We start from the raw sequence: 23882 nt of genomic DNA on the forward strand, positions 1-23882 counted from the left end.
TCGATGGTCCCCCATAAGCCGAATTCTTTTCATTTCTCGAAGCCCTACCGCCGGAGAATCTCGTTTCTTTTGTTTCAGGGACAGGAAGAATAACCAGATAAAGGAAGATGAAGAAGAAGAACGAAAGAAGGGACTTTGCTTTTCCCAAAAACTTGGGCGATTTGGACTCCCACTGAAACACTCAATCCTCCGTCATCAATGAGCAACTCTTCATGGGTTTCATGAGAGGTTAGTCGAGGAACAATCAAAACTCGGATCCTGCTTTCTTCCTTGAAGATATCAAAGGTACGGTTTTGTCAAAAAACGCGTTTTGTCTGTTTCCAGGAAACCCCAAATAATTTTTTTTATTAGATAAATTCGTTTTTGCTTTTTATATTCGATTCCAGGCATCGTCTGGTTCCTTCATTATCCGAAGCGGGTCCATCTCTTTAATCGTCCATTTGGCTTCCGGGCAAGCATGGGGCGGAGAAGAGCGGGTCGTCAAAACCAGCAGCGAGGCAGCTTTCCTCTGCCTTCTCTCTTAATAGGTAAGCAATCACAGAGCTTTCTTCGTTGGAAGGTTGTCGTCCTGGGAAGTTTCTATCGTTGTCTTGCAGACCAAAGCGGAGAAACCGGGCCCTTTGGAATCGTTTCCTTCTGCATTTCTGCAGATTCTGGTATGCTAGGCTTCATATCATTTGTGGGTTACCCTTTTTTCGTTTGGTCATGCGTCCGGGATGGTTTCTTTTGGGTACTTCGAGTGAACCAGTCATCAGTTAATGGGGTCCATTTTTACTGTTTACTTTGTGGGCGTTCAGAATTCATTATTCTTCAGTTGGCTTCCGTGGTGGGCCCCATGGAATAGTTTTCTCATAGTGGTTTCATCTGATTCACTGCAAAATTTTATGCAGTGGAGGTCTGTACTGAGGAAAAAGGAGAGGTGAGCAAGTGTTCTTGGCCCTCCGTGCTTATACTATTAAAGGCTCGCTTTGTTACTTTGTTCGTGGTCTTTGAGGGAGACAACTTGCATGCTAGTGTTAACAAGCTTCATGAATCGGCTGGTGCAACTTTGGATGCCTGCTGTGTGAGGAGGTTATTTGCGTGTATTACTTTTACTCCTGTGATGTGAATGAAGCAACACACTGGCATGGAAGTCATGTCAGATAAAGCTGGTCGATCTCCACCTGCAAAGAGAAACAGAAGTCCCTTGCATGTTCTCTTTGAGGATGTCAGGTAATTGGTTCGTTTTTTTCATCTTCACTTGGTTTGAAAATTTGATCAAATTTTGGCTTTAGAAACGAGGACATGGATTCCTGCATTTCCATTGAACCAAATCTTCAGGGAAACTTTAATGAAGGAAAAACTGGTGAAAGTTTATGAAACCTTTCATCACTTATTTCTTCTTTCATTTTGACCCTTTTTAGCAGTTGACCGCATCTGTGTTTTCTGAATCTTTTTTTTGTTGGGTAGCTAGTCTGAAGCATTGAGATAACTGACATGGCATTTGTTTCTAGTCTTTGATAGATTTTTTCTCTCTCTTAATTTGAGCATATGTGCTTCTCTAAATGTTTATTTTTCTTGTCAGGTTTATTTTTAAGATGGACAAGCTTGGCGTGGAGATAGCACATATTGCATTTCCTGCAGCACTGGCTTTGACAGCTGACCCAATTGCTTCTTTGGTGGATACAGCATTTATCGGTCATATAGGTTTGATTCTGTTGCTTATGTTAGTATTTTTTGGCTTCCACCAGCTGATCCAATGGCTTCTCTAGCTTAAAAGGCATTCATAACAAGTCCTTGAATTGTCAGACACTGTCCATGGTTTTCTTCATCTTTATATATATTATGTTTAATGGTATTTAAATTGAGCAATATTTGATGAAAGTTTTTACTTTTGAAATGGCATCCCATTAGCAGGTTGTGATTAAGATTATCTTCTGAGATGAAAAAAGGAAAAAAATAAAATCTACTTTTGCTCCCTTGTTTTCTAGTAATGTGCCGGGAAGTCTTGTTTGTGCATACGTGAATAAGTCGGTTGCCCTTACACTTGAAATTGTTCACTTGATGCTTAGGACATGCAGTAATGTTTCTAGTCAATGTATTTCTATGTTTTCTACACAGTCCATGTTTCTACCTGCTAGTTATTAAATTCTTCAGACTATGTCCTCATTTTCCTTTGGTCAATATGCCAGGCCCAGTAGAACTAGCTGCTGTGGGAGTTTCTATTGCAGTATTTAATCAAGTATCACGGATTGCAATCTTCCCACTTGTAAGCGTCACCACATCCTTTGTTGCAGAAGAAGATGCTACGTGTCAAGCATCAACTGATGAATTAAGTAACTCAGAATTGGAAAATGGAATAAAAACAGAAGAGATGAAAGAGATGTTGCCAAAAGTAGGTATGTCATGAATGTTTACTTAATTTACTAATAAAAGGATGTGTAGACAGCATGGAAATATGCGTTAGTATATTTTTGTGTATGTGGGTATTATTATTTTTCAATGGAATAATTGTACTTACATGCAGTTTATGTTGTCTATTTTCTCTGCGCTATTCATTGCTTCAGGCTCTGGGGAGGTGTACAAGTCTTCATGCATCACCAGTCTGAATCAGAAAATGCGGTATGAGAGAAGACGCTCCCCATCTGTGGCTTCCGCATTAATTATTGGTGGAATTCTAGGCCTCCTTCAAGCTATACTTCTTATTATTGGAGCAAAACCTGCCTTGAATTTCATGGGTGTTCATTCTGTAAGTAAAATTTTTAATGGATGTTGAAGAATCAAAGCTCTTTTATGGTCCTCCTCTCTCTGCTATTATTTTGTATCTCTTTGAGTTCTTTAAAGATTGTATCCTTTCTTTGCTATTAAAGATTGTATACCACTCCGAACAATTTCTTTTTGGGATCTCACAAGAAAATTTTGCTCTTATGATCCACTGGTTTCAGTTGCCTGTAGGAAACAACTATGCTTTGTATTAACTATTTGGACCAATTTTTCATATAGTAGTGAGTTCTAGTGAAAAAGTGGTCTCGAGAACTCTAATAATAAGATAATGTATTCCTGAAAAACTGCCTTTACAAAGTGCTAGTGCAGGAAAAATAAACAACTACAAATCCATAGTTACTTGCCCGACTGTTCAAATTGTACTTTGAGTGAAAGAAAAATACCTTAATCCAAGCAGGTTGAGGTCTACTGTATTGAATGTGACTGTTTTCTAACTCAACTATCGTCATGACCTTATAAATCTCCAGAGGTGATTTCAGTTAAGGTCTATACTTGGAAAGATGTGCTTTTGTTAATAAGTTCTCAATTATTAATTTTCTTTTCAAGTATCCACATGCCCCATTGTTCAAAACGGTTCTTGTTTCTGACAAGTAGAAATTTACAATTAGTGAACGCATTACTGCATTATTATATTTCCAATGGTTACATCATGTGGATGATGAAAGAGAATACTTGGTTGCCAAGCTTGCGAACAATAAAGATGCACATTTTTTAGTCTAAAGCAGCTTAGATATGGTCATATATAGAAGAAAATTGTTGCTACACTTGAGCATATCATGGGTTGTTATATACTCTAGCCTTTTTTGGTACCATCTGGCCTCAGTTTTCCTGCCAATCAGACATTGGAATGATGCCACTCAAAAAGAAGGGTCTGTTTTGTCAAATAAGGTCTAAATTTGAGTCATCTATTGTTGCAAAAGGCATTTGTTGCTCTTGCTGTTTTTCAGCTGAAAAAGGACCAGATATTGACAGGGAGATTAATGTCTTTCATTTTGGGGCCAATCCCACGAGTTGCCACCATCATCACTGCCTGAAATCATTAGTGATGGGCTTAACTATGTACTTAAATATACAAGATAAGCCACTGTATGTGTAACGCTCCCGAATCCCGGACTTGTAACTTTTTAAGAAAATTTTGAAAGCCTTGTAATCATTCCTTTATCAGAGTTTAAAATAGCAGGTGTTTGAAATAACAAGTCAACGGACCTTGGGCGCATTACGTTTGACCTTTTCCATTACACAACGGATTTGTAACTCCGTACATTCATTGAAATCAAATAGATTCAAAACGAGGTTTTACAGTTTATACGAAAAGTGGAATTTCAAAGAAACCTTTATACCAAAAATGTCCTCAAGAGCAAAACGTCAGGGAAAGAGTTTCATCTTGATATCATCACGCCATCGTGCCATCTCTTGTCGTACCGACCTAAACATCACCTGTACCCATAAAACGGGGTCAGATCGATAAAAATCTGATAGGTGTATAGATATAACAATTTGAAACAAGACTAACATATGTATTGCTCCTTTCGTGATGTGCAGTTCAGAATAAGCAAAATGAGCATAATGAGCATGCTAACCAAATTCAGAACCAAACTAACATATACGTTGTTCCTTTCGCGGTGTGTAAGTCAAAATAAGTAAAATGAACATGATAACTTTGTTTCGATATTAAACTGTCCTGAGGGTACGCACAAGAGAAATGTAGAAATAATTGAGACTACTCAGGGGTTTGTTATACTATGTATTTTGATATTTCGTACAACTAGCTGAGTCTGCTCCTAAAGGGATGATCAATGAACGAGAGAGAATTCCCTAGATGCCACTCGTTCAAGGGGATGCATCCATACTTCTGCAGAAGTTATTGGGACCTACCACCTAGGATAATTTTTGATAGCCCAGACCCCTAACTCTGATGACTGGGGACACCAAGTCATTTGCTCGAAGAGTAGTTGTTAACAATCTGTCCATTAGAGTTTTTGTACCATCCCATTCTCTCTCTTGACGGAACCAAGAGACGAATGGGTACGTCAGGTTCTATTTTAACTGACGACCCATTCTACATCCTCTGGTCTTTCAAACCAACTCGAGCATCTTTGCCTGTGAAGGCAATGATCAACATTTATGTGATTTTCATTTTATCATTGTGCATTTGCACGATACGGGGTTACCATAAACCTCTCATCCAATCATCGTAGTACTAACATGACGCGCATGTCTGATAGTACCACTATGATGAAAGGGGTATCAGTTTCTCAACAAGAAACCCCAACATCATTAGAAATTTCAATGTTTCATTTATCACTATCTATGTGATTTCCTTTTTATCATTTTGTATTTGCATGCTACGAGGTTACCATAAACCTCTCATCTAATCATCATAGTATTAACATGTTGTGCATGTCTGATAGTGCCGTTACGATGAGAGGGGTATCGGTTTCTCAGAAAAAAACTTCATCATTCTTTTGAAATCTCAAGTCTTGTGCTCTAGGTCGGGGATATTCGAGTCATTCGGATATCACAACAAAAGACTGTATGTACCTCTTAGGGCTACACAAGGTTGAGGGAAAGACCTGGTTGCGAATAGGCGACCACCAGATATTTGTTTTTGCTTTTCAAAACAATAATTTTTTCAAACATTGAAATCTTGCATGAAATATTTCTTTTTTTTAAAGCCTGGGCAAGCATGTGCAAATCTACTTCTTAAAAAGCAAGTGTAAGCCTGTGCACATTACAGCTCGGCGGTCAAACATAAGCTTGTGTACATTATAGTGCGGCGGCGTAGTACATGTATATCAAACATAAGACTGTACACAATGTAAATGACATAAAGTGAGACTCGATGTGCGAAACCACACATCGAGCTAAATAAATTGCGTAAGCAGTGCATGATATATGAAACCGTACATCAGCTAAATAAATTGCTTAAGCAATGCACGATGTACGAAACTACACATCAGTTAAATAAATTACGTAAGCAATGCACAATGTACGAAATCGTACATTGGCTAAATAAATGCATAAGCAATGCATGAAGTACGAAACCATACCTTGGCTAAATAAATGCGTAAGTAGTGCATGAGGTAAGAAACTGTACCTCTGCAAAGTAAATATGTAAGCAGTAGTCTGTGCACGTAACAGCGCGGCGGCAAAGTAAATGATAAAAAGCAAGACTCGATGTGCGAAACCACACATCGAGTTAAATAAATTGCGTAAGCAGTGCACAATGTACGAAACCGTACATCGGCTAAATAAATTGCGTAAGCAGTGTACAATATACAAAATCGTACATCGGTTAAATAAATTGCGTAAGAAGTATCCTGTGCACGTAACAACGCGGCGACAAAGTAAATGACATAAATTTAAATGGACAAGGATAAGCAAAACTGCGTCCTTGAGTTAAAAGCATACACACACACACACACATATATATATATATATATGTATATATATATATATATATATATATATATATGCAACTTTCCCCTACCTCGGAGATGGTTGAACTTGTTAACGATTCCGAGTGTAGGTCTTTAAAGGCTTATTATGCCTTGGTGTGTGTGCTGCGTCCGTTGCGCCGATGGGGTGCGCTAAAGTATTCGTCGTACTGCAAAAATAAGAACAAGAAAATTCCTCTTTTAAAAATCATGCGTTAGTGTTATGTTTATGTCGTAGAGGCCGAACCCGACCCTGGTTTGGGCCGCCTGGTTGAGCTGGGTCTCGAATCGGGGCAAAGTCACGCTGGGACCCAAGGTTAGCCTGGCTCAGCTGAGTCTGATTGGCTGCAAGTGGGGAGGGGCCGAGTTGGGCACGATAAGGACTGAACTCAACTCGGTCGAGTGGGCCGGTTAGGCCCCAACCGAGCCGAGCTCGGTTCCGACCAAAACAGGAAAAAGAAAAAGAGGGGAAGGGGGTGGGCTTGGCTGCCAGGCCGAGCCTGGCCCCATCTCTGGACGGGACCGGGCTTGGTCTCGGTCCAGCTGAGATAATCGAACCTAGCTAGGCTAGCATCAGACCGAGCCCAGCTTAGGGTGCCCTCTCAGCTACAGCTGAAAGGGTTCAAAAAAAAACCACGGGGGCAGGAGGACCGCCCCTCCTGCTTGCGCAAAATAGAGGGAGGCAGTGTGAAGAATCCTTGCAAACAATCAAGTTTTCAAATAACTTGATACTTTAAATACTCAATAAAATAAATGCATAGTGTTTATAAGCTTTACACCACAAAAGAAGTGCAATAAATGCACAGTGTTTATAAGCTTAAGGAGACAACTCCTTACTCTAATACACACCTTCAATGGGGTCACATAGCCCTTATTTATAAGCACACTTAAAGAGTCGTTGGGCTATTCCCAACGGCTCTTATTAGAGACGTTGGGAATCTACCAAACGTCTATCTTTTTAAACAGTGTACAACAGTCACTGGTTGACTATTGTACACTGTACACAGTCAACCACTGACTGTGTACAAAAACATTATATAAAAAGAACAAAAAAAGAAATGAAAAAATACAAAAAAAAATAAAAATAAAAAGGAAGAATTACAATCATATTCAAAAACATGAATATGCGTAAAATGTGGAAATGACTAAAATACCCCTACAACTAATACAAAAAAGAAATATATATTTTATAGTAGATGAATACATATACATATATATGAAATATATATATGTATATGTATCTTCTTTTATATATATAAAATATATATATATAGAAAATACATTATCTTATGAATTACAATTTAACACCCTCCCTTAAACTTAGGGCAAGATGATTGAAAGTTTGCCAAGGAGGAAATTGAACCACGGAGCACACAAAGCTTTGGTGAAGAAATCTGCCAACTGATATTTTGAAGTTACATATAGAAGATCTATAACTCCTTTTAGATACGCTTCCCGAACATAGTAACAGTCCATCTCAATGTGTTTAGTCCGTTCATGAAAAATATGATTTTTGGCAATGTATATTGCACTCTTGTTATCACAACATAGCTTGGTGAGTCCTATTGAGATCCCCATGTCTTCTAATAGCTGATGAATCCATACAATTTTTATGGTAGTAGTCGACATGGCACGATATTCAACTTCTGTTGAGGATAGAGACACTTTTTCCTGCTTCTTACATCTCTATGAAATCAGCGAGTCTCCTAAAACACACAAAAACCAGTGCTGGAGTAACGGTTATTTGGGTCACCTCCCAGTCAGAGTCAGTATAAGCAATTAATTTTAATTCAGAAGAAGAGGATAAAAATACTCCCTTGTTTAGTGTGCCTTTTATGTATCTCACAATCTGCAAGATGACACTCATGTGAACTGATGTTGGTGTATGTTGGAACTGACTTGCAGTATGAACTGCATGAGAGATATCTGGTCTAGTAATACTGAGATACATCAAAGATCCCACAAGCTGTCTGTAGGGGGTGGGATCGGAGAGAGGAATACCATCATCAATCTTCATTTTGGCTCTTACTATAGCAAGAGTTTCACAAACCTTATCATCCGTAATACCTGACCTGTCAATAATCTTAGAGGCAAGTTTAGTTTGAGATAAAAAATACCCTCTATGAGAGTATGCTACTTCAATACCAAAAAAATAAGTTAGAAAATTCAAATCAGACATTTCAAACTTATCCTTCAAAATTGATTTCATGCTTTTAATCCCTTTAGAATCACTTCCGGTTATAAGCATATCATCCACATATAAGAGTAGAATGACAATCCCTGCATTGGTTTTTCTAACAAATAAGACAGTGTCAGTGAAACAGGAAGAAAAATCATTTTTTAACATTACAAAGTTAAATCTATCATACCAAGCCTTGGGCGCTTGTTTTAAACCATAAAGTGCTTTTTGAAGGCGAAGCACTTTCCCTTTGGGAGTCTTCATTCCTGGTGGAACATCCATATATATCTCTTCATTCAGATCATCATTTAGGAAGGCGTTTTTAACATCCATTTGATAGATGTTCCATTTGTTGATTGAGGCAACGATAATGAGACATTGGACAATGACCATTCGGGTCACAGGGGCAAAAGTTTCTTCATAGTCAATCCCGTATTCTTGACTATATCCTTTTGCCATTAATCGAGCCTTATATCTCTAAAGAGATTCATCGCTCTTAGTTTTTACTTTAAATACCCATTTACACCCAATTGCTTTCTTACCCTTAGGAAGATCTTGGAACTCCCAAGTCTTTGCCCTGTTGAGAGCTGAAAGCTCACATTCCATTGATTCAGCCATTCATCATTCTTTTTTGGCTTCTTCGAAGTTTTTGGGTTCTATATAGGAATGAATAGCGCTAAGGCAGACTCTATGTTTAGGAGTAAACGAATCATATGAAATAAACCTAGAAAGCATCTTTCTACTTCTCTCAGTTCTTCGTAGGTTTTCATCATTTGTTGAATTGGACCCACTAGGTTTACTGAATTTTTCAATTGCACTCCTAAAACTGTTTCTATATCTATGGGTATATGTTATAGGATCTCTCAATGCTCCTTTCATTTCTATGTTGGGATATAGGTGGATGGGAAGAGCCATCTTCTTTATCATTGACGTCATTATGAATGAAATCGTCATCACTATCATCATCATGTGCTAACATTTCAAATAAAAAAAAGTAATCCATGTTTTCTTCACAGGGTTCACTCCTTTCAAAACCATTAACATTTTCCAGAAAACTCACATTTCTGAAAACATATAGCTTGTCATTCTTAATATCATAACAACAAAACCCTTTTTGGGTTTCGGAATATCCAAAAAAAGTGCAGGCAATAGCTTTTGGTGAAAGCTTGTCGTTCTTGTCAGTAAGAATGAAGCATTTACAACCAAAAATTCTCAACCGACTATAGTCGGGTTCTTTGGTATACAATTTTTCAAAAGGCGAGATATTGTTCAAGTTTTTAGAAGGTAGTCGATTTATCAGATAGACAAATGCTAAAGCCGCTTCAACCCAAAAACCTTTTAGGATGTTTTTAGAAACAAGTAATGTTGGAGTTGTCTTTATTATATATCTATGCTTCCTTTCGGCTAATCCATTTTGTTGAGGGGTTTTCGGACAAGATCTCTGGTGAAGAATACCATGACTTTCAAGATAATTTTTGAATTCACTTGAAAGGTATTCTCCACCAAAGTCGGTTCTAAAAATTTTTAGATTCCCATTAAATTGTTTTTTAATCATCATATGATAGGTTTTAAAAATTGAAAAAACTTCATATTTGTGTTTAAGAAAATAAATCCAACAATATCTCGTGTAGTCGTCAACAAAAATGACATAATATGCAAATCCTCCTTTTGATAGGACGGGTGTCAGTCCCCATACATCCGAATGGATAATTTCAAAAGGTTTTGTTGTAAACATAGATCTTTGACAAAAAGGCAATTTTTTTATTTCTCCAAGAATACAGTCGTTACAAGTGAAATCACTTTTACATAGACTTTTAACAAAAGGTAAATGAGAAATTTTTGCAATATTTGGATGTCCAAGTCTCTTGTGCCGCACATTAATATCCTTTTATTGGACAACATTACAAAACGGGTTCTTCGAAATTTGAAGGGAATCGACATAGTATAGATTGCCCTTCCTAGAGCCTTCCCTAATCAATCTCCCGGACCGACAATCCTGTATCCAACATTTGTTAGATGAAAACTTTATATCACACCCATGATCTGAGAATTGAGAAACAAAAAGCAAATTTAAATTTAATTTGGGTATAAATCTAATTTTTGGAATAAAAAACCCTTGTTTTTTCAAAATTTTATATTCCTTTTACTTCAAGAGATGTTTCATCCGTAGTTGAAACAAAAGATGGAGAGGGATTTTTTGAGTATTCGGAAAAAGAACTAAAACTTGGGGTCATGTGAAAAGAAGCACCCGAATCTAAAAGCCAAGAAGTCTTACCGGGAGGAGAAGAGGTTGACATGGCGGCTCCAGAAATAGCCCCTTTTAGAAGAGATTGAAGTGCATTCACGATTTGTTGCAATGAGAGAGTTCCATTTGAAGATGACGAGCACTCTTCCTTTTGAGGTTGGGATGTAGTAGCCATGGCAAGTAACTTTTTTTACTTTGGGCAAATAGGCTTGATATGCCCCGATTCCTTACAAAAATGGCATAAAAGTTTGCTATAATCCTTCTTTCCTCGACCACTTGAGTTTTGATTCTTGAAGTGAGGAGGCTTGTAGGTCCTTAAGTTGTTCCCCGGTCTTGAGACAACATTAACTCCTTAATTTTCTTCATTATTAGAAGGTGTAGCTAGAACACTTGGGTTGTTCTTGCTTATACCCATGCGAGTCTCTTCCCCACTCAGTTTAGTAATTACATCTTCAAGAGAGGGGGAAGTGAAGGCGGATAAAAGAGAAGACCAGATTTATTCGAATTCAGGCATAAGCCCATTAAAAAAATTAAAAAATCTATCTTCTTCCAATTGTTTATGACGAAGCTCTATGGCTTCTCTACTCCACTTGGGTTCGAGCATAGCAAGCTCATCCCAAATAGAAGAGAGTTCGGCAAAATACTCCCTTATAGTCATCTCTTCTTGATAAAGAGTTAGCGCCCTCTTTTGGAGGTAATATTTATGGGTCAAGTCCCTAGAGGTGTACATCTTCTCAAGGTACTCCCACGATTGAAAAACCTTTTTAAACTTGATAATATTGGCATTAATTCTTGTTTCTACGAATAAGAAAATCCATGAGAGGATTTTAAAATTCCTCATCTCCCATTCTTCATGTTTTTTAGTGCAGTCTTCAAGAGCCGTGGCTCTTTCTTTGCTTTCAAGGATTTTTATTTCTCCTTTCTCCATCAAGGTTATCTTTGGCTTTGGTTCGGGAATCGAGCCTTGAACATAGCCCCAAAGCCCTTTTCTTTTAATATGAGCTTTCATGTTTCCGGCCCAGACGTGATAGTTGGACCCATTGAGTTTGAAGCCGAGAGAAAAATGAGTCTTTTTCACCTAGTAGAGAGGAGAGATGATGAAAAAGAATACGTATCAGAAAGGTTTTTTAGACCTTTCTTAATAGAAGAGTCTTCTAAAATATTGGATGAACAAGAAGATCCACTCCAATCATCAAAAAATCGAGGGCACACTTTTCAAAGCACCCGAAAAAGTGAGAATCCACACGATCTTTCTTTCTCCAACCTTGCTCTGATACCATGTGAAGAATCCTTACAAACAATGAAGTTTTCAAATAACTTGATACTTCAAATACTCAAGAAAATAAATGCACAATGTTTATAAGCTTTACACCACAAAAAAAGAAGTGCAATAAATGACAATGTTTATAAGCTTTACATCATAAAAGAAGTGTAATAAATGCAGAGTGTTTATAAGCTTAAGGAGACAACATCTTACTGTAAAACACACCTTCAATGGGCTCACATAGCCCTTATTTATAAGCACACTTAAAGAGTCGTTGGGCTATTCCCAACGACTCTTATTAGAGACGTTGGGAATCAGCCCAACGTCTATCTTTTTAAACAGTGTACAACAGTCAATGGCTGACTGTTGTACACTGTACACAGTCAATCGCTGACTGTGTACAAAAACATTATATAAAAAGAAGAAAAAAAGAAATGAAAAAATACAAAAATAAGAAAAAATAAAAAAGAGGAATTATAATCATATTAAAAAACATGAATATGCGTAAAATGTAGAAATGACTAAAATACCCCTATAGCTAATACAAGAAAGAAATATATATTTTATATATACAAGTAGATGGATACATGTACATATATATGAAATATATATATATATATATATATATATATATATATATATGTATATGTATCTTCTTTTATATATAAAATATATATAGAAAATACATTGTCTTATGAATTACAATTTAACAGGCAGGAGGACTGGTACCCTCCTATCGGTGCCATACCGAAAAGGGGGAAAAAAGGCAGGAGGGTCGATGCCCTCTTGCTGGTGCCATTCAAAGCAAGGGGGAGAAAACAGGAGGGTTGGCACCCTCCTGTTGATGCCGTCCCGAAGATAAGGGGAGGTAGGAGGGTCGGCACCCTCTTGTCGGCGCCGCCCAGGGAAAACGGGAAAAGTACTCAGGGAGATAGGGGATGCAGGAGGGTCGACACCCTCCTGCTGGCGCCGCCCAGGGAAAACGGGGAAAGTACTTAGGGAGATGGGGGAGGCAGGAGGGTCGGCACCCTCCTGCAGGCGCCGCTCGGAGAAGAACATAAAGAGGGTGAGGCAGGAGGGTCAGTGCCCTCTTGCCAATGCCACACACGGAGAACAGAGAGAGGGTGAGGCAGGAGGGTCGGCGCCACACAGAGAAAGGGGGAGGCAGGAGGGTTGGTGCCACTTAGGGAGGAGAGAGAAGAGGAGAGGAACAGGGGAGTTGAGGCGAGAGGGAGCGTATCTGGGGGTTCAGGTGCCTTCGGTGAGAAGGTTGGCCTTGTTAAAATGTAGTCTCTCTTTTATATATATTCATATATATATATATATATATATATATATATATATATTCTCAAACCCTCTAAGGGTATTTATGTAATTTCATGTGTTTTACGCATATTCTCACTTGAGAATATGTTTGTACTTTTTCCAATTTCTTTTTTGTATTTTTCATTTTACTTTTTCTTCTTTTTTTGTTTTTTGGATTGATGTGACATGAGGGGGCCCTCAATGCACATGTTGGAGCCCCCTCCAACTGTTATATTTCTAACCGTTGGAGGGGCTCCAATATTGGAGCCCCCCCATGTCTCCTTTACATTATAAATAGAGGTGATCCCCTTTAGCTTTTGTCATCTTTTTGTAAAGCCCCTTTTGGGACCCAATATATTGAAGTTGATATTTTTTATGCTTTTGTGCATGTGTATCCGTGCCTTTGTGCACTTGTGAGAGTTCTCCTTTGTGCGCACTTCGTGTTTCTAGCATTGTGTTTATACACAAAATCTCTTTTATAGAGATTTTTACAGGCCTTTGACTAAGGGGGAGACGCAAGGGGAGAGAGGGAATCAGGGTGAGAGAAGGGGCACAGGTCGTGCCTCGGCAAGACGGGGAAGAAGACGAAGAGGGAGGAGGTCGCTCAAGGGGAGAGAGGCGATGGGAGTCGGGGGAGGCTAGGGGGTCAGGGCTGCGCACGGGAGAAATCGGTCAGAGGGGGGGGGGGGGTAGACCCAGATCTGGTCGGATCCAACCTAGGTCCAAAACTAATATATATATATATATATATATATATATATATATATATATATATATATATATATATATATATTATGAGTGTTACAGTGTGTGTGCATGTGAGTGAATGTTTGCAATGGATGATATAAAACATAGAAGTTTAGGACTTCATGTACGAAAAAGTGGTTCTTTTTTGTTTTTTCATTTTAATTTAAGGGCTCAATAATAGAGTAATGGATTCAGTGGTTTCAGCAATTGTGTCGAGAATGAACTTTTGAACTATTTTGCAGTACACTGGAAAGTTCAGTGGATTCTGTGACCATGATTTGGATGTTAGAGTCATCTAAAACGTCACTAGGTGCTTTTAGCTGAACTTTTGACAATACATATTTATTTGTTTTTGTCAGTGCATATCTCTAAATGTAATGTTTGATACATGAATTTTTCTGTATTATACACATTTTCTTTTTATATGAATGTCTTCTAGATGAGCCCCCAAAATATTAAAGAGGAACTGGTTGAGGAATATTATTTGTGCGTTTCTATACTTTGGATTATTCACTTGTGATAGAAATAATACTGGCAAGTAACATATGGCTAATGCATAATTTCTTTCTTTGTGGGACATTGGTTATTGGTTAACAGAAACTATCAAGATGTATAATGAAAGATGATATGGATGTGTATTTTTTTTCTTTTTTTAACATTGTGGAATCTTAATCTCTTTTCTCCTATTTCGTACATGTGAACACACTTGGAATAGTTATATTTTTATTTTTTATTGATCATTTATGTTTGCTGACAGGTTGTTCTATTGATGTAATTTGTATGTGTAATGATGCTTCTGTTTTTTGTTTTTTATGACAGGGATCACCTATGTTAAGTCCAGCGCGTAGTTACCTGACTTTAAGATCACTTGGTGCTCCTGCAGTTCTTTTGTCTTTAGCCTGTCAAGGGGTGTTTCGTGGTTTCAAAGATACTAAGACCCCTTTATATGCCACTGGTAAATCTTAAATTTATGACAAGTTTCTTATATGGGTCATTTATTATTTGGTTGAATCAGGTTTAACAACCACCTTTCATTTTCTAGACCACAAAAGTTTAAATTTGATTGTTAGAGAATGCAGAATCATAGCAAGAATATTCAGAACGCTCCGTGGCAGGGCTATGAAACAAACTGACCAGCTCTTGGCTTGGCTTAGTTCAGCTTGTCCTGGACTCATTCGTGATTAGGTTGTTTAGATGGAGAGCCAAACTACAAGTAGCTTCTTTACCTTAAACGGTTCGATCATGAAAAGAGGGTGTTTGGCTCTGCTCAGCTCAGCTCATGTGGATGTAATATATAGGTTTTCACTGTGATAAAAATGGCACAAAAACAATATGGTACATGTAATTAGAATACGTGGCTGTCAAATAGCAGATCGAGTGCTCGAATCTTATTGTTTTCACTCTCCAAAATGCATATAACCCTTTTTACATGAGCCAGCTCAGGCTCAGCTCTTTTAGCTTTGGCTTGTCTTGAGCTTGAGCTCGTCTCGGCTAGATACAAGCCCAATCTGCATCCTGGTGGTAAATGAATCGAGCCTGACCAGCCTATTTTTGGTTGATTCAGCTCATTTACCAGCCCTAACCAAGACTCATAATTGTAACTAAAAGAATGTCTAAGGAGGAAAAAAAGAAACCCAAGAAGCCACTGTAAGAAGGATCCAAAAGAGCACAAATCCTATACTGAATTGCACTTTAAGCGGGGAACTCTTAAAATAAGATGCCTAACCCTTTTATAGAGAAGGTAAAGATGCCCAAAGTACCTAAATTTGTTTCCAGAATCCAGATTATCATCTTCGACGATGAGACCTACTAAGTAATTCATAAATATACCCAAAGTACCTAAATGGGTTTCCAGTTTGTCAAACAAACATCATTTCAACAATGGAACATATAGCAAACTGAATCAGCCATAACCAACTTCAAACCTGAGGAGTTCACAAATTTTGAGATCTTATTTTTGAAATGATTAGGTCCTTTTGTAACGCTCCCAAAATCTCGGACTTGTAACTTTTTAGGAAAATTTTGAAAGCATTATAATCATTCATTTATCAGAGTTTAAAATAGCAGTTCAGCGAAAAAAGGTGTTTGAACCAGAGTTGCCAGTCGCGGGAGCGGGAAGCGAGACACTTCTAAAATTTTAGGAAGCAAGAAGTGCGGGACGACTTAGGAGCGAACCAAGAAGCGACCTAGGAAGCGAACCGGAAGCGACCTAGGAAGCGAACCGGAAGCGACCTAAGAAGGAAGCGACATAGGATTCGAGTGAGAAGCGAAATGAAAGCGAATAAGAATCAAAAGGGAAGCAAAAATATAAATATATATTTTTATTTTATCAAAAAATAAGATTCATGTCATCATTGACAAAATAAAACATGTATCTAAGACAATAAATAATATAAGTTACAATTATCTAACAAATGCATCATATTGCAACTGTCAAGCATTTAAAAAATAATACATCGAGAGAAGATCATAATTCACATTCTTGTTGCAACCATTTAACAAATGCATGCAAACACTAAATAATGCATTAAGAAAACAAATAAATTTGATTAAAAAACGTATCTTTTTCAACAAAAGAATCAAATGACTTGTTATTTGATGTTGTGATTGTTGTAAATCTTGTGATCTCTGCAACATAGAAAATGAGAAATCATTAAACTCAAAGATTACATAGAGATATGGTTAAATTTTTAAGCTATAAAGTTCTAAACTGTAAATTATAAGCTATAAAGTTCTAAACTGTAAATTATAAGCTATAAAGTTCTAAACTATAAACTTAAAATTAACATAATCCACTACTTCACTTCATTATGCAAGGTTCAAAATAAAAATACATATCAAACCAACAAAATATTACAAGACCATTACAAAAAAAGTAACATAAAAGATTCTAAGTTGGACTACTCCAACTACATCATTAAAATAATAATTAATAATTCAAAAGTTCATTAATTTGTCATCTTTCTCTTCCCCTTTAAGTCAGCAATAGATCGATAACTTTCTGCATCATCACGTGCTTTTTGTCCTCCATGACCATGCTCACCACCTCGGATATTGGATTGAGGTTCATCATCAATATTTATTGATACGTGATGGGTTTGGATCTAGATCACAGCTTTACATCACGTCCCAGCATGTTATATTTCGGTGTGTTATATTATTTTGTCTATTTTACCCCTATTAATTGTTGTTGCTTATGTATGTGAATTAAGGGCATATTTGTAACATAAAAATATGATTATGTTGATTAAAAGGAAACCCATAACCCTGTCGTGTGTGGGAAAATTTTCGATGCAACCCCTTTGTCTCGCCTTTTCTCTGTTCTTCTCTCTAGTGTTTCAGGTGACGTGATCTGATTTTCATGGTATTAGAGCATGGTTGGAACTCAATCTTCTCATTCAGGTAAGTCTGGAAAGATCTAATTTACTTCCTCTCTCCTTCCTGATCTTTTATTCCCTTCTCATTCTTATCGCTTTCTCCTTCCTGATCTTTTATTCCCTTCTCATTCTTATCGTTTTATCCTTGTCGATTTGGTTCCAAATCGATTTTGGATCTCTGAAAAATCACAATCACAACCATCAGTCTTCTTCAACTCTTTCAGCCAGTTTTCTAAATCAACTAGTTTCTAAAAAAGTAAATTCTTTGAACTTTCTCATTTGGAAATGGCAAATTCTACCTTTCATCCGTAGTCATGATCTTTCTGGGCACCTGGATGGGTCGATTAAGATCCCACCAGAATTCATTTTGCGGGAAGAAAATGACGAAAAAGGGGTTGTCATCACTACAGTATCTGTTCGAAATTCAGATTATGTTTCCTGGATGAAGCGTGATCAATCAGTGATGGCTTATATCACGTCCACTCTGTCACAGGAGGTTTTAGTGAGCATTCCTGATGACTGCACAACTATGGAGCTATGGGCTAGGCTGATGCAAACCTATGCACAAGTTTTAGAGGCAAAGATCATGTTTTTAAAGAAGGAATTCTTGAATCTTAAAAAGCGCTCTATGTCAATCATGGAGTACCTTAATGAGATGAAAGAAATTACAGATCAATTAGCCATGGTTGGATATGAGGTTCTTGATAAGGACAAGGTGCAACAAGCTCTCAATGGATTAGGACCTGATTATAATGTTTTCTACACCACCTTGTCGTGCTTTGATGAGCTGCCTACCTTTGAGGCTTTGCACCCAAAATTGCTTCAGTTTGAGATGAATCTGACAGGATTGACGAAGCACTCATCAGCCACAACGGATAGTCATAATGTGCAGCAAAGGAGGCATACGAGGTGAACGGGGAAGAGGTCGAGGAGATAACCAAAGAGGTCGTGGGTTGCTTCCACTCCCTAATACTCTTCCCATTCCTTGTTAGGGTCTAAAAAAATAGTGTTTTCTTTTTTCTCAAAAAAAAAAAAACTTTAAAAATGTGATACTTTCATAAATATTCTAAGATTTCAGTGACTAATTCTAACTTTAGGCAGGGGTGCAGTAACATGAATGCTTTATGCATTCATTATAAACACTAATCTGTCAAAGTACTAAACTAACCTGCTCATATTTCAGCTTGATATTTATCTGTAGTCAAATGACATGGTAAGCAGATCCATCAGTCCTGAATAAAATATGTTTGTGCATCCTAATAGGCAAGAAAGGTGCATATCAAAATTGTCACATTTATTCTTCTTCCTAGGAAGCACAGATGCTTTAAAGAACTTCTATGCCTTAAAATTTCTTAAGGAAATTTTCTTTGATGCTGTCGGATTTTCTTATACTGATTTTATCATTATACCCTCCTTCTGCATATAAATTGCTATACCTTTCATTATCTCATTTGCCATCCTTAATTTTCTTGCCTGGATCTTCCTATGGTTACTAGTATTATTATTTTTGTCTTTTTCCCAAATGGGTCTATATTTTCTGCTCTGCCCATTATTTCTTTCAAGTACTTACATATTCTTGTACTTCTTTGTTGCTGACAAAATTTCTTTTCTAGTGGCTGGAGATGTGACAAATATTATTTTAGATCCAATTCTTATCTTCGTATTTAGGTTAGGTGTTACTGGTGCAGCAATTGCTCATGTTACTTCTCAGTAAGTATTGCCTTGGAAGTTTGGAACTATTTTCTAGTAACACTAATCAATTTTTTGTGCTTAATGTGAATGCACTTGTACAACAGGTATTTGATTCTATTTGTATTGCTGTGGAAATTAAGCATTCAAGTTGAACTCTTGCCAGCTAGCATCAAAGAACTAGAATTTGGTCGATTTCTGAAAAGTGGTAAGGCATATTTCTTTTCAAATATCCTTTTTGGAAATTGGTGTAAAGTTTTGACAATATGCTTTTTGTAATTATCAAGACCTGCAACTCTATACTCCTTTTGAGTACTGGTAAGATGTTTTTCTATTAAAGAGTATCTATGTACTACAAAGTTTCAAAACGTTTGCAGTTTGCACACAATACACGGCCCTTTTTTCGTTTGAGAAAACACGTGTTTTCCGAGAAAATGTTGTTGGAGTAACTTTTACTGATTTTCAAAATGGGTTCACTTCATTCACCAACCACAAAAGTATGATACTAGATTTGGAGATCATGAGCTATATACATGTTTAACCCTTCATTTGGGAAAGGGAATGTGTAACATATTATCAGTTTTTGGTACTTTGTAATTGCTTAAAATGGCCAAAGCTTATAGATAGTATTTGCATGATGTGGGTACTTCTTTGTGGAGACTCTGGAAAAGGTTAGCACATGCAACCTTACCCAACACATACAGGGACACCGTTTGGTTCTTCAAGCAAGTGATGTTCTACAACCCTAGTAACCTTAATTGTCCTTTCCTCATGCCTGATCCTTTCTTGTTGAAATAAATAAAAAACAGACGCACACATGCATACCTTTCCTTATTTTCATTATCTTTACTTTTTGGACATTAAGATTATCAAAGCACCATTCATCTGCACTGTGTTCGACAAGTTCCCCTAATCCTGCTTTTTGGTGTGTTAGTAGGTTTTCTACTACTTGCCAGGGTAATAGCTGTAACATTTTGTGTTACATTAGCATCCTCCTTGGCTGCACGTGAAGGATCAATTCCAATGGCAGCATTTCAAGTCTGTTTGCAGATATGGTTAGCAACTTCACTCCTTGCTGATGGTTTAGCTATTGCTGGGCAGGTAAGCTCTATGCCTTTCATTGAAGCATATAGGCACTGCAATTGTTGCGGCCAAAAAAAAAAAACACATGCATATTCCATTCAGGTGCATTTTTATATATTGAACTATTTGTGTTTGTTTGCTGAATGGGAGGAAAGTAAACTGTTGAAATTTAACAGCTCTCTCTCTCTCTCTATATATATATATATGTATATATATATATATATATATATATATATATATATATATAGAGAGAGAGAGAGAGAGAGAGAGAGAGAGAGAGAGAGAGAGAGAGATGGGTAGGTGCCTGATGTTTTTTGTGCCTACCGCGCGCCTACCGAGCTTTAGAAAGATTGTTTCTAGTTTTTCTAAAATCTGACCATACAGATGTGATCTACATGCTTGATTTTGTGGGAATTGACTTTTGGATGGTCCGATTCCAACACCAAGTTAGGTTTTTATAAGATTAAAAAATCAATGGTCTACAATTTTTAAAAATATTCAATGCTTAAAAAATCATTTTTTTCTCAAAAAAACATGATCCAAGTATGATTTTCTACCAACTCGATCATGCAGAACACATCTGTAGGGTCAGCATTTTGAAAAACAACCTGAAAACCCCTATCCAAGCGCGGTAGGCACCCAACGTTGTCTGACTCTGACCATAATTTGAATGTTAAGCTAAGTTATTTGCTTAGTCACTGTCGTGTACACTTTCTTCTATTGCATACTGAAACTGCTCTTTGTTTCAACTTCCTGCTAGGCAATACTTGCAGGTGCATTTGCCAAAGGAGAACATGATAAGGCAAAAACCGCTGCATCCAGAATTTTGCAGGTAAATTGAATTCAGAAATATCATCAATTTATCATGTTTTTGTTTCAGTGCATATTTGTTGGCTGATAACGATCAATTCAGATAGCAGCAGGGTCTTAGCTTTAAGTCACAAAACTTGTTCAATTGATAATCAATGTTCGCCCACATGTTACCTGGATATTCCACCAGCCAGTTGTGTAAATGTATGACATTTGGCAATTCTGATCCTTGGGCGATTCTCAACTACTGTTTTTGGCTCTTAAAGTATCCAACATATTTGGATAGATCTAAGCTTTTGAGGCATCTATACCCACTCATTTGCAATTTTTACTAAAGAACTCCTTGGCTTCCTAGATTAAACGTTTTTCTTGTTGTAGTTAAGTTTGTCTACAATTCTAAATATTTTAGAAAATTTAAATTTGGATATAGTATAAAATGGTTTTATATGAATTTTTAAAAATGCGAGTATTTTATTGACTTTTAGTCTCTCATGCATTACTACTGGTATGACATCCCATCTCTTTGTGGTTCAAAGTTCATATTACTGTTCTTTTTTTTTTGTGTGTGTACAATATCTAGGAGCTTCAGTGTCTGATGGATTCAATTCATCAAGTTTTTCCTTATTTAGGACTTCTTTGTTTGTAGCTTTATAAAAAATAATAATAAGAAGAAATATAGAAAAACCACAAGCCTGAGATGCTGCACTTTTCCAAAAGGTGGAAATGACAATCTGAAACCTTGTTCTTTGTAAATGAAAAGGGATTCAACTCTATGCTGTTAATTTCCAGCCTTTATTATTTTTGCTTCCACTTTCTTGTTTAAATGGGATGAATATTATATCGCCAGGAGTTGGAAATTGGCCTAAGGAATTCATAGAAGTATTGAATTTTGAGCCAACTTTCAACCTTAAAATGTTGCCCTGGAAACTGCGTACGTCCAGCTCTGAATGCTCACTGCTTTCTTGTCATGATACTGCAGCTGGGTTTTGTACTCGGATTGATTCTATCAGCAGTTCTTGGAGTTGGCTTACAGTTTGCATCTAGATTGTTCACGAAAGATCCACATGTTTTACAGCTTATGCGTATTGGGATCCCGGTATGTATAGATTTTGCAATTTGCTTTCTCTTGCATTTGAGAAATTGACTGCTTGCAAATCGGCTCTATTTATACTGTTGTGTGCCAGATTTTGGTGTCTTACGACATGTGGTCTGTGGGATTGACCATGATGCATGGTTTGTTCCCACATGGATCACAGCTTCATTTATATCCATGTATACTTTTTTTTTAGAGATTAGAATAATGGACCTGAATCCTAAGCGTTTACATCCTAATAGCACTAGATATTTTTTATGACGAGCTTAAAACTACAGAAATGGATAAAATGGGCTGGGTTGTGTGAAACCCAGTTGACTCATACCCCGGAGTACCCAGTACCAATACAGATACAACACCTGTGCAAGGGTTGGTTGAAGTGCCTATGTTATATGGATTGTCAGATTCTGTCATCCTCAGGGCACCAGGTCTGCCACCGTGCCTGTGATCTTATTTTATGTAGTAGACTGACTGAACTAAATTTGGTCCTCATGCCAAGAGTTGGATCATGTGATTTTTTTATGTTTCCTTCACCTATGTCATTGGGCTTTACACTAACTTCTTACAATGATCAGTTTGTTGCAGTCACTCAACCAATTAATTCAATCGCTTTTGTGTGTGACGGAATCAATTTTGGCGCATCTGATTTTGCTTATTCAGCATACTCCATGGTGAGTTATGGCCACGTATATATATATATATATATATATATATATATATACTTGGACGTTAACAATGCCCAAAAGAATATTTTAGCAAATGGAATACTCTTGGACGTCAATTTTGGTACTGTGCCTGTGTGTTTATTCATCTAGTAATGTATTGAAAATTGTTCTTGGTTTTCAGGTTACAGTATCCATTTTGAGCATCTTGTGTCTGCTAATTTTGTCAACTCATGGATTCATTGGCATCTGGATTGGGCTGACAATTTACATGAGCCTTCGAATGTTTGCGGGATTCTGGAGGTTCGTCAATACAACTCTCTCTCTCTCTCTCTCTCTCTCTATATATATATATATATATATATATATATATATATATATATCTGGCATGTAACAGTTCTTCAATCTTATGAAAGCAAATAAGCTTAAGAATACTCGTGACTTTGGTGTAGGATCGGGACAGCAAGGGGACCTTGGAGCTTTTTGAGGAGTTGATTGTCCGTCAAAAATTGTAATTTGTGTATGCAGTTACACATTGAGTAGTGATATAGCGACCAGCATTGGAGCTTAAAATCAAGTCTAGATTGTTGTGCTGCCTCATGTTGGGGATTATCAGGACTAATGAAGCAGGCTTTCGGAGAAGGGAAAAAGAACAAAAGAAAAAGCTGACTACCCCTGTGCCCGTTGCAGGTGATTTCCCGGGCTTATGCTTCAATTTCAGAATCAGTCACAAAATGTTTTCTCACAATGACAATCAAAATGTAAGCATGTTCTTGCATGTGTACACATGCAAAGTTGACTTTGTATATTTAAGCTTGAGCTGTAAGCATATGATGCCCAAAGAGAGAGAGAGAGAGAGAGAGAGAGAGAGAGAGAGAGAGAGAGAGAGAGAGCTTGTTATGAATCAGTGGCAAACGAGATCTACTGCTTGAGGTTAAAACTGTATGGCCAGCTTTGCATTGGCTGTGTCTAGTTCTCGAGGGAAAGGCATGCTATTTATCATTTCTAATATATTACTTGCACCGAGCTTGACAGCACTTAAGCAATTCTGGTTCCTGGCTTTCGTTGTGGGACAGTCTTAAGACGAGAATTTTATCAAAAATGTTAGGAAGCAAATTGACTGCGCTATAGCAGCAGTTGAAATGCCAGTAAAGCTCCTATGAACAAAATGAAGACTTTTGGGTTTCTTATTTCCTCTCTTCGGATTTTGGCTTGAAAGACAGAACCA

The 23882-nt window shown here is 37.3% G+C and overlaps 1 protein-coding gene across 1 annotated transcript; it reads left to right on the plus strand.

Moving 5' to 3' along the window:
• Positions 1-472: 472 nt before the first annotated feature.
• On the plus strand, positions 473-23483 carry LOC149828916 (protein DETOXIFICATION 42-like). The gene is made up of 13 exons (XM_090016997.1): positions 473-1212; positions 1565-1686; positions 2172-2378; positions 2547-2728; positions 14760-14895; positions 18931-19027; positions 19114-19214; positions 19944-20107; positions 20850-20921; positions 21879-21995; positions 22568-22663; positions 22839-22957; positions 23107-23483. The coding sequence occupies exons 1-13, from the start codon at positions 1109-1111 to the stop codon at positions 23147-23149; spliced, it is 1560 nt and encodes a 519-aa protein (XP_089873123.1). The 5' UTR covers positions 473-1108; the 3' UTR covers positions 23150-23483.
• The last annotated feature ends 399 nt before the right edge of the window (positions 23484-23882 follow it).

This window comes from Nuphar pumila, chromosome 9, assembly GCF_984573655.1.
Source record: "Nuphar pumila chromosome 9, dmNupPumi1.hap1.1, whole genome shotgun sequence".
In the NCBI taxonomy this organism is placed as follows: Eukaryota; Viridiplantae; Streptophyta; class Magnoliopsida; order Nymphaeales; family Nymphaeaceae; genus Nuphar; species Nuphar pumila.